We start from the raw sequence: 11,314 nt of genomic DNA, 5'->3' as shown, positions 1-11,314 counted from the left end.
AACTCATCTCCCTACCGTTATGATCAAATATTGTAATGATGGCCTAACCTAGTAAGGACATTTGTGAAGCCGAAACCCTCTTAGCATGCACCTTTGAAAGTCCAAAAGTAAGACACTTTGATTTCGGGACATGTTGACAAAAATTCATCTTTTACCTTAGCAAGGCTGAACTTCTAGATTGAAGCATGCATGTTAAAGTCCTTTCAAAGTATTTGACATACCTCTAAAAAAATTACAGAAACCATTGATCTTAGAAGAATCAAGAAGATTACATCTAAACAAAATTGTTCATAATTTGGTCAATGGTGTTCATACACCGGGTATATCTTGTAAGTTCTAACATATATTGAAATGTGGAATATAATAGATCATAAATAGCTTCTGCTATTGTTTTTCTTGTTATTTTGAATGGTTGCTGTAATTTTGATGTGTAAAACTTTTATGAGCCTTCCAAACTCTTCTCTATAGTCCAGATGGTGTGCAACCCTTATGTAGAGTGAGCTCAGGGACTTGTGAAGTTGAATATGCACTCTTTTATAGACTCTTTCATCATAGAGTCTGTTCAAGTGTGCACTAAAGATGAACTCAATTGATGGCAGACCAAAAACAAAATTTAGTTGATGATTGCAGACCAAAATCAAAAACGGGTGAGGTAGGTTCTCCATTATCAGAAGTGAACAACATAGGTGGACCACGTAAGGTCACACCACTAACCACTAGTATTTTTACAAACATATCTTACATGACCCGTGTTCATAAATGTTAAGTGATTCAAATGTGAAACAACATTGACATAGAAGACCAGAACAAGTTGTTACTATATATCAAAATATAGAACTTGAATTTCAGTAACTCACTGCAAAATTTGATTGCTCAAAACTTGAAGAACAAGTTGTAAAAGAATTTCAAGATCTTCAAGTGTCTTTTAATATAAAGCGGAAGAGAATAAGATCAACCCAAGGATGAGTTTTCTTTTCAAGGGGTGGGGACAAAAGGGTTCAATTATAATTAAGTGATGGGTTGCTCTTTGGATTATTGTAGATTAGCACTGTTCTTGCTACTGTAGAACAAATTTGTATCAGTGTTGTTTTAAATTTTATTTGTGTCTTTTGGTTTCTTTATAATTACTATTGACAGGCATAAAGTTGCATTGACTAACTGACCTGGTATCTACGTTTATTTTGGGAGATAATATGGCATGCTTTGACCTGCATTGTCTTCACTGCACTCTTAGATGAGTAAACCAACCATTTGGTGAATGATTCAATTAAATTAAGTTGCTCAGTATTTCCAGTGGTCGTAAGAGGCTGTGGAAATTTCAGATTTCTCGCTCAGGATGATATGCCAGAATCAGATAACAAGGATGGTAGGTCATGTGCATTATCAATTTTTCCAGAGGCTTTGGTGTAGCCATGATCAATGTTAGAAGCTGAAGAAGCATGATAAGATGATTTGTCAGCAAATTCTGGTTCCACTGGTCATCCTAATTCAGCTCTGGAAGTTAAAGCCAATCTCAGCATAAGCAATTCACAAAAAAAAAATAACTATCCAAATACTAAAAAACTTTATAATTGTTATCAAAAAAAAAAAAAAAAAAAAAAAACTTTATAATATAGATGAATAATGTCGGATACATTATGATGAAAAACAAATGAAATGATGAATGAAGTTTGTCCCCATTTATATAGCACATTAACAAAGAAAACCAAAGGATATGGGATGATAAAATTTTTATAGACGCCATTATTTTCTTATCCTCTCCTTTCTTAAAGTAAAGGAAAAAAAAATAAAAAAAAGAATGTAATTTTATAAGAAGAAGGTTATACTTACAAATTATTTTCGTTTATAACATTTTATAATCATATCTTTGGAAAGGATATTGTAACAACCAATTAATGTTATTACCAATCAATTTCACCGTTAGATCGAGGTTATATTTATTTCTATATTTATATGGTTATGATTGACCATATTTAATATTTTATATTTATTTCCACCTTTGTATGGTTATAATTTTCCATATTTAATGCTTTCACATTAAATATGAGGAATCATAATCATACAAAGATAAAAATAAATATAGGCCTCTTTCTGGGGCCCCGAGCCATCAGTGAGATACCACTCTGGAAGAGTTAGAATTCTAACTTTGTGCCAGGACCTACGGGCCAAGGGACAGTCTCAGGTAGACAATTTCTATGATGCGTAGGCCTCCCAGGCTTTCTACATATATATCGTCCAAAGCAACGATTTTTATCAGCTGTAGCAAAGAAAGAAACTTCATAGAGGTCGAAATATGAGGAACCAGATGTAATTATGCATTCCAAATTACAATAAAGAATAAAAAGAAGGAGGATTCGAAATGCGGGATATAAAAACATATCTCTCTGTGGCACCAATGATAAGTACTTTATGGTTCAGGGCTTTAGCGGGTCTCTTGATAGAGATCAATCGTTTATTCCCGGACGTATTGATATTCCCCTTTTTTTCATTTTAATTTTTGGCACGGGAGGGGGCGGGTTAAAAAGATTGGAGATCCAATCAAATATCTTTCATTAACCCCCTCCCCTCTTATTTTTTTTTATTTTTTTAGAATTAGAGAATAAGTTTGAAAAGATAAAAAATAAAAACAGATTTGGCCTCCGTGAAACTAGGAATTTTGTATAGGCTTCAATGGAATTTCATTAATAATTTCGATTATGGAATTATTAATGAAACTCCATTTCTATAAATAATAGAGTGAGGCCAGAAATGGAGTTGGAATGAGGACAACAATATCATACAAGATACTTAAACTAAACCGTTAATGCTATACTGCGATTCGAAATGTAGTTTGAAATCACTGTATTACTCAAGGAAGCACGGGCACTCCAAAAAACAGAGAGTGTCGTGTCCGACACGAGGTCAATATTCCCGACACGTTGACCATTTCGACACGCGAATTTAATTGTGTCCGACACGTCCTGACACACTCCGACATGGTCAAATGACATTTTCGTAAAAAAAATTATTTTTTTTATAAAAAAATTTAAATTTAAAAATTATTTTTTTAAAAATTGAAATATATTAATAAAGCTTCCACCTGATCTTATCTTTTTTATTTTATTTTTCCTTTTTTTTTCCTTAAGTAGATAAGAGATCATCTCAGTATCATTGTTGTCAATTCCTATTACGCTCTTGTTGTATCTCCTTCTCTCTGATCTCTCTCTAATTTGATTTGATCTCTTTATCTGATATTATCTCTCTCTCATCTCAGTTCCTGTTTTTTTATTAAAGCTTCCACCTTTATAACGTGTTGATGGATATTGTTAATTTAGTTTTATTTTTTTGTTAAATTATTGAATATTAAATGTACTATACGCTATATAAATTAAAAATATTATTTAATATTAAAACGTGTTCCAAGGTGTCAAAATTCATATTTTTTTAGGATTGACGTGTCGGAGTGTCGTGTCACGTGTCACATCGGTGCTACATAGGTATTACTCAACATAATCGATCTAACGGTGAAATTGATTGATAGTAATATTGGTAGTAACACTAATTGGTTGTTATAATATCTTACCGCTCATATCTTAACAGTTAATTTTCGTCAATTAATGATTATTATTTTTGCAAATCAAATTCATTAATTAATTATTAATTAACAATAATTAATTATGGATTGATAAAAATAAATAATTAAGATATAATTATAAAATATTATGAACATATTATGATTATAACTTTTTATGAAATTTAATGGCAAAAGATCGGTAGAGTGGACTGGACTAAGACCAAGAATTGGTTTAAACCCGGTTTGAAACCCGAACCGGCCAACGAGGGGGATAAAACGAAGAAAACCGACAAATCATCCACGACTCGACTCGACTCGACCCGGAGAGAGAGAGAGAGATTCCGTTTTTAAAACCGCCACAGGCAGTGGGTCCCACCGATGGAAGCGGACGATGCAACCCCGGCGGCGGCCATAACGCGGTGGAAGTTCGAGGTGTCGCGGCAGTACCAGCACCTGCTGGACAAAGCGACGCCGCACGTGGCTCGGCGGTGGATTGGGTGTCTGGTGGTGGCGTTGGTGTACGTGCTACGCGTGTACTTGGTGCAAGGATTCTACGTCGTGTCGTACGGCCTTGGCATTTACATCCTGAACCTTCTGATCGGGTTTCTGTCCCCTCAGGTGGATCCCGAGATTATCGATTTGGATGGGCCCACCCTCCCCACCACCGGCTCCGATGAGTTCCGCCCCTTTGTTCGTCGCCTCCCCGAGTTCAAGTTCTGGTTCGTATTCTTTCTTCTTTCACTTTTCTACTACTTCTAGGTTTTCGTAGCCTCGTACTGCTACTTTTCTTCTGTTCTTGATTCAATCTTCGAAACGTAATTGTTGTCGCTCCATTTGCGATTTGGCATGTTTTTCGGAGAATCGTGGATGAAATAATTAGTTTGTGATGAGTTTTTGGTTGAATCGTTGTGGTTCTTCTAAGCCTAAGGCTGTTCTTATTTTAGGGGGTGGAAAATAGAGTGAGATGGAAAAAAAATAGTTTTGGGGTTTAAGCTCATTGTTCATTGCTTGGCCTAACATTGTTGGGGTGGAGTGTAAATAAGTTGTAATCTTTTCGCATGTCTCATAGTTTTTGTATGTGCAAGTAAGAAGTGTTGTTTTGGTTCTGAAATTTGCACCTCCTAAAACAAGCACGCCCTGAGGTTGTGTTTGAATGGGGTGTAACGGTCCTTTAAGGGATCTCCTATGCCGCCACAATAGAGAGGAAGTGTTGAGTAAGTGGCTGTGGTGGCCTGAACTTGGTGCTCTCCGTCCTACTGGAGCTCCTTGATCAATCCCCTTATGGATCTTCTTCAGTATTACACATGCCAGAATAACTGTAATTCTGATGTATCACAGTTACCACAGGATTCAAATCCAAACCCTAATTCCACGGCATATTCTTTTTCAGCATCTGCGCTGTCAAATGTGCAGCTCCAAGTCCCAAAGTTCATCTGTGCCTTGCGGGCACTCAAGCAAAACTTCACTTTTGCAAGTAATAACACATGTTTCGTGTCTATATTTGTCTCTGCATATAACCACTTTGCCTAGAAATTATAGAGATTTAGAAAGGGACAGAAGAAGAGGGAAAATAAAGACTAAATAATTTGAAACTGGTATAATTTTATGTGAAGGATGTGTCATGATGTGATACAACAAACTACAAAGCAATAATATCGATTTATACTAATATTAGACTCTGAATCCTAATTAAAAAAGGAAACAAATTGTGAAATATATAGAATATGAAAACCAAAACTAATAGATAATCTAAGATGCTCTAAATTACTCTAAGATACAATGAATGTATTTGAGATATTTTTCATATAGTCTAATATCAATATCCTCCTCAATCTAATTATTATAAATGACTTCTTTAAAATTGAAAAATCACCAAAAAATATTATCTGGGCTCCACAAAACCTGGTGGGAAAGGCAATCTAGGGATGCAACTAGTCTGGATTTTGGGTGTCAATAGGTGTCCTTGATCTGGCAAGTTGGGGTGTGGAAGACAGGTGGGCTACATTGTAGCCACACCCATAAGCTTGAAGTTTAACAGCGAAGGTTGGTTGCAAAACCGTGTGATGAAGGCACTTAGGCTTCAACAATGAAGGTTGTTAAGCTTGAAGTTCAGCAATGAAGGCTGGTTGCAAAACCATACGATGAAGGCACCTAGGGTCTATCTATGAAGGCTAGTGCATCAGCATTGAAGGCTGATGGCGGGAAGATGATGTGTGGCTTGCATGTGCTGAGAGGAGAATGCACACGTGGAGGCACGTGAGATTTTTTTTTTTATTTTTTCCAGTTGGCTCCAGGAGGAGGTATGGCAAGACTGGCTTGCTGGTATCAAGGTTGGAGATGGTTCAATCTTACCGCAAGCTGGAGGAACTTTGAGAAGGCGTTCATAGAGAAATATTTACCTGAAATTTACATGGTAGAGGGTGCAGAATTGGCGACGTCAGACGCCTTGAAAGAAGAAGAAGAAGATGCAACCGAAGAAACAGAGAACAAAATCAAAGAAAAAAAAGAAAAGAAAGAAGAAGTACATCAGAAAACCAAAGAAGAAGTGGACAATGTGGTTGATGCAGAAAAAGAAAAAGAAAAAGAAATAGATGAAGAAGAAGCTGAGACAGAAGTAAAGGAAGAACAAGAAAAGGAAGCAGAAAAAGAAGGAGGGAAATGCAGAAGAAACAACAAAGGTAAACGGAAAAGAAACAGAAAGGACCGAAGCAGAAGGAAACGAAGTCAAAGGAGCAGAAATAAACACAGAAGAAGGATCGGAAGGGAATGGTGTAGAAGAAGGACAAGGTGAATTTTAGAGGGGGAATATTGATGGGCTTTTAATAAAATATCCAAGTCCATTAGTTAGGAATTAGTTATATATAGATGCCTAGTGTATGGTTTCTTTATGCATAAATCAGTATTGGCTTATGGGAAAATTGGGGATCTCAGAGCAGATCATAAGGTGCAAGGCTTGTTTGTCGGGCAAGCAGACAAGACTTCCCTTCAAGGAATCCACTTGGAGAGCTACAGAGAAGCTGCGGTTGATTCATACAGATCTCGTGGTCCTCAAGTGACTCTTTCACTAAATGGCAGCAAGTATTTCTTTATTTTCATTGATGATTATACCAGAGTGCTGGATTTACTTCATGAAGCAAAAGTCAGAAGTTGCTGAGGTATTTTTGAAGAAGGGTTGAAACCTAAAGTGGTTGCAAAATTCAGGTCATCAAATATGATAATGGAACATAATACACTTCACAGAGGTTTAACTCTTTTTGTGAAGAAGCTAGAATTAAGCATCAACTTACTGCTCCTTATTCTCCACAGCAAAATGGAGTTGGTGAGAGAAATAATAGAACCATTATGGAGATGACTTGGTGTCTACTGCATGAGAAGAATCTACCAAAAGAATTTTGGGTAGAAGCAGCAAACACAATAGTTTTTCTGTTGAATACCTACAAGAGTATTGGAGAAGAAGACACCTTTTGAAGCTTGGTTTGGTTTCAAGTCATTTCTATGAAATTTGAAGGTGTTTGGCTGCCTGTGCTTTTCTCACCTTCCACAGGTCAAGAGAGACAAGCAGGGAGAGAAAGCTGAACCTGGTATCTTTGTTGGCTACAATCTAGTGTCAAAAGCCTACAAGATCTATTAACCGCAGACAAAGAAAGTGATCACTAGTAGGGATGTTTAGTTCCTAGAAGATGAGCAATGGGATTGGACAAATGAGCCACAAGCCGAGCACAAGCAAGTCTCATTGGAATCTGATGAGCTGGTAGATGATGTTCCAATTAGAGGTACCAGATCTCTGACTAATATATATCAGAGTTGTAGTGTGGCTGTTTTGGAACCTTCAGGTTATGAGGAAGCTAAAAATGATCAGAGGTGGATGAATGCTATAAAGGAAGATTTGGCTATGATAGAAAAGAACCAGACATGGAAGCTAGTGGAGAGGCCTGAAGATAGGAAGGTGATTGGAGTAAAATGGGTTTTCAGGACAAAACTCAATCCTGATGACTCAAGTGAATAAGCATAAAGTCAAGCTGGTGGTGAAGGGATATGCACAGATTTGGGGAGTTGAATTCTCAGAAACTTTTGCTCTTTTTGCAAGAGTGGATACAATTAGAATGACTCTTGCTTTGGCAGCTCAACAAGGATAGAAAGTGTATCAGTTAGATGTGAAATCTGCATTTTTGAATGGAGTGTTGCAGGAGGAGATTTATGTTGAGCAGCCAGAAGGTTTTGTCACACCAGGTCAGGAGGAGATGTATTTGATGAGAAAAGCTCTCTATGGCTTGAGGCAAGCTCCAAGAGCATGGTACACAAGATGGATGAGCACTTGCTGGGTTTGGGTTTCAAGAAAAGTCTTAAGGAATCCACTTTATATGTCAAGAAGTTGGTATCCGACTTAGTAGTGGTGTCTCTTTACGTGGATGATATGTTGTTGACAGGGAGTAATAGTTCTTAGATTACTGCATTTAAGAAAGAGATGACGAAAATGTTTGAAATGACTGATCTTGGTGAGATGTCTTATTTTCTGGGGATGGAGGTCAGGCAGACTCAGAATGAAGTTTTTATCTGTCAGACGAAGTACTTGAAGGAGATCCTAAAGGGATTTAACATGGAGGAGTGCAAGAGTGTAAGTACTCCAAAAGGAAAAGCTTCAAAAGAAAGATGGATCGGAACGTGCAGATGAAAGAGTTTGTAGAAGTTTAATTGGCTGCCTTATGTATCTCACTGCAATTAGGCCAGACATTATGTTTACTGTAAGTGTCTTGTCTAGATTTCTTAGTTGTGCAAGTGAGTTGAACATGTTAGCTGCAAAGAGGGTGTTAAGATACTTGATAAGTACTCTTTCATATGGAATTAAGTTCTGCAAAATTTTGGGAGTTTAAGTTGCAGGGGTATTCTGACAGTGACCGTGCCGAATCAGTGGAGGATATGAAGAGTACTTCAGGTTATTGTTTTACATTTGGGTCGGCATGTTTTTCATGGTGTTCAAAGAAGTAGGAAATAGTGGCTCAATCAACTGCAGAAGCTGAGTTCATTGCAGCTACTGCAGCTGCGAATCAAACATTATGGTTGAAGAAGCTGATGGATGATCTGCATTTGGAGCAAAAAGAAGGCATAGAAGTATTTGTGGATAATCAAGCTACTCTAGCCATTTCACAGAATCCAGGATTTCATGGAAGAACAAAGCATTTTAAGATCAAGTATTACTTCTTGAGAGAAGTGCAGAAGGCTGGAGAGGTGAAGCTAGTGTACTGCAGTTCAGAAAGCCAAATTGCAGATATATTCACCTAGTCATTTAATGTTGGTCAATTTGAACTTATCAGGGTAAAGCTAGGAGTGTGCAGCTCTTGATCCAGGAGGAGAGTGTCGAATGTATCAAGGCTACAGTTGATGTCCAATTTTCTAGGAGTTAATTAGTTGTTATTTTTTTTACTTGGTGAGCCTTATTTGTAGGAGTGTTTAACTGCATTTTATTTTTACTGTTCAGTTAGTTGTTGCTGATTTTGTGGACTAAGAAAGTAGCTAGTTAGTGGGCAACATGTATTTATGGAAAAGCTTAGTTTGTATTTAATTAATTTTCGGTCTTCTGAATAAAACTAGAAGGGGTTGCAAAAATTACAGCTTTCGCTGTGAATTCTTTCTTTTTTTCTTCAAAGATCAGGAAGGTGTAATTTAATTCCCTTGCATTTCAAATTCTTTGGAATTCTAAAATGCCCCCATACGGATACGACTTAAGCGAGATGCAATGCTACATAGCCTGTTAGCTTTAGCTTAAGAGGATATCAATCTGCGTAATATGGGAAAGATCAGCCCAATAAAGTTTGATATTGTGCTCTGTTGGAGTAGTTATTTGTGAAGTTAAGTTACTAATGTTGTGTTATTTACAGGCTTTCTTGTTCTGTAAAAAAAATTATAGGGCTATCTGAAAGAGATTGTAATCATGTGTGAAACTAAAAGGATAGGCATGTGAATTGAACAAATAGATTTGATCTGTCAGTTTTTTTCTTACAAGAAGCTTGATTTTCATTCACACAATTGTGAATTGTTTAAAAGTGCCCGCTTTAAAATTAGCCTTACATGAGATCTGTGACAAATATGTGCTCTGAAAAGAGGTCTTGATGGACAGAATCTTTTCCTATAGGTTTCTCATTCTTGTTGTCAATGTCTCTCCCTTTTTGATTGCTTTGTTACTTTGAAATAGCAATGTTGTATTCATTTCATCACATGAAGCTAATGTCACTTTTCAACATGAAAAAGTAATATTTGGATGTTCTTATTTTTGGGTTTTGTGCTTCTAAATTATAGAAGTAAGTTCCCTGTTCACTTAGGGAAGATATTATGTCTTCATACTTTTACCTTTAGGATTTTGACATGCAGAAGTTGCTTCTACTAAAGGTACTTAATTTTCCTTTGCGGACAGGTACTCGATCACGAAGGCATTTTGCATTGCATTTGTGATGACTTTCTTTAGTGCGTTTGATGTTCCAGTGTTCTGGCCAATACTCCTTTTCTACTGGGTGGTCCTATTCACGCTTACTATGAGGAAACAGATTTCTCACATGATCAAACACAAATATGTACCGTTCTCATTTGGAAAACAGGTAAATTGAAATTTTAATTCGTGCAAAATTGTTGTCATAGATATTGTATATTAGTCCATTTAGTGGTTTTTTTTAACATTATTTACATCTTTGGTTTTGTTTGTTTTACTTTTAGCGCTATAATGGAAAGAGAGCATCAGCAGAAAGCTCAAGCCTTTCGGATGACTGAAATTTTCAGGGTAATTAAACTTTATTTGCTTCATTTAAGTGACAGACCCACATGTAGCTTGATATCATTTGCAGTATATTTTAACAGCTGGAGCAATCTGAGGATGTGATGGTGGCTGAAGAAGGTTACTTTGAGGGCCTAGTATGAACAATTGGATGTTCAATTTCCCAGTTGAGCAATTGTTTAGACTTTGGACGTCTTGGGTGTTTTTGCGCCCTGGTAAAAGATTTAGCTTTGGGGAGTGAGGGCTCGTCCTTTACCTCAAATCCTTTTCCTTTATTTTCTATTTCTATATAGGTGGGCATACGATTCTTATTCTCGAATTTTAGTCAAATTACAAGAATTTTAGGTAACTTGTGTAGAATGAATCCCCTTCATTATTTGCAATTTGGTTATGCTGATGTATCTTGTACATTGTATGTTATTTTTTCGGTTAATCATGTGCTTTGTAGGAGCTCCTTTTTCTAGAAATTAGCCCAAACAATGTAAATTTTCTCTTTATTTAAGGCATTATCGATGGTAACAATGCATCCTTATAACTTTTCTTTAAATGGGCACAATTTTTTCAAAGATCCTTCATACAATATATGAAAGTTCTTTTAATTTTGATTTTGATCAATTGGACCAGTCATTTAGTCATGGGATCTGTCTTTTGCAAATGGGTCTATTGGTATACCATTTGCTCAGGAAATTTGCTTGATAATTTTGACGTGCATCTCTTTTAAGAAATAATAATTGGTTGGACCTAGTGTAAATTTGATCCCTTCTCATCGTCCATCGATTGTATATTTTATTTGGTCATACCATTGATCGGTTTACGAGGTGTTCGTATACGCAATGGATGGGTTATCATTTATCAGTTGTTCGTAAATTAAGAGGAAGAGTCAATCATGGTTCTGCGCTCCATACTTGGCCAAAAATTAGGCAAATACTATTAGCTTCACGAAAAAAGTGATGGAGCCTATAACGTCCCAGTGCTTGTTGAGTAGACGTTTATCCACG

The 11,314-nt window shown here is 36.6% G+C and overlaps 1 protein-coding gene across 3 annotated transcripts; it reads left to right on the top strand.

The window, feature by feature from the left end:
* The first annotated feature begins 3,872 nt into the window (after positions 1 to 3,872).
* Positions 3,873 to 10,830, top strand: LOC133286568 (protein RER1B-like). 3 transcript variants are annotated; one of them, XM_061483993.1, is made up of 4 exons: positions 3,873 to 4,272; positions 9,963 to 10,143; positions 10,259 to 10,322; positions 10,400 to 10,830. In XM_061483993.1, the coding sequence occupies exons 1-3, from the start codon at positions 3,932 to 3,934 to the stop codon at positions 10,310 to 10,312; spliced, it is 576 nt and encodes a 191-aa protein (XP_061339977.1). In that variant the 5' UTR covers positions 3,873 to 3,931; the 3' UTR covers positions 10,313 to 10,322; positions 10,400 to 10,830. The 3 variants fall into 3 exon arrangements, with proteins under 3 accessions (XP_061339977.1, XP_061339978.1, XP_061339976.1); XM_061483994.1 differs by having other exon boundaries at positions 10,387 to 10,830; XM_061483992.1 differs by having other exon boundaries at positions 10,259 to 10,830.
* Positions 10,831 to 11,314: the final 484 nt, after the last annotated feature.

Source organism: Gastrolobium bilobum, unplaced genomic scaffold (assembly GCF_033153095.1).
Source record: "Gastrolobium bilobum isolate Gb01-03AN ecotype WA unplaced genomic scaffold, APGP_CSIRO_Gbil_v1 utg6309, whole genome shotgun sequence".
Classification (NCBI taxonomy): Eukaryota; Viridiplantae; Streptophyta; class Magnoliopsida; order Fabales; family Fabaceae; genus Gastrolobium; species Gastrolobium bilobum.
The sequence above is the reverse complement of the archived record's forward strand: the minus strand, read 5'-3'. Positions and strand labels throughout refer to the sequence as shown.

Coding starts and splice junctions, on each gene's coding strand:
- LOC133286568 (XM_061483993.1), top strand. CDS start 3,932: ATGGAAGCGGACGATGCAACCCCGGCGGCGGCCATAACGCGGTGGAAG. Junction 4,273..9,962: donor CTCCCCGAGTTCAAGTTCTG/GTTCGTATTCTT, acceptor CTTTGCGGACAG/GTACTCGATCACGAAGGCAT. Junction 10,144..10,258: donor CGTTCTCATTTGGAAAACAG/GTAAATTGAAAT, acceptor TTTTACTTTTAG/CGCTATAATGGAAAGAGAGC.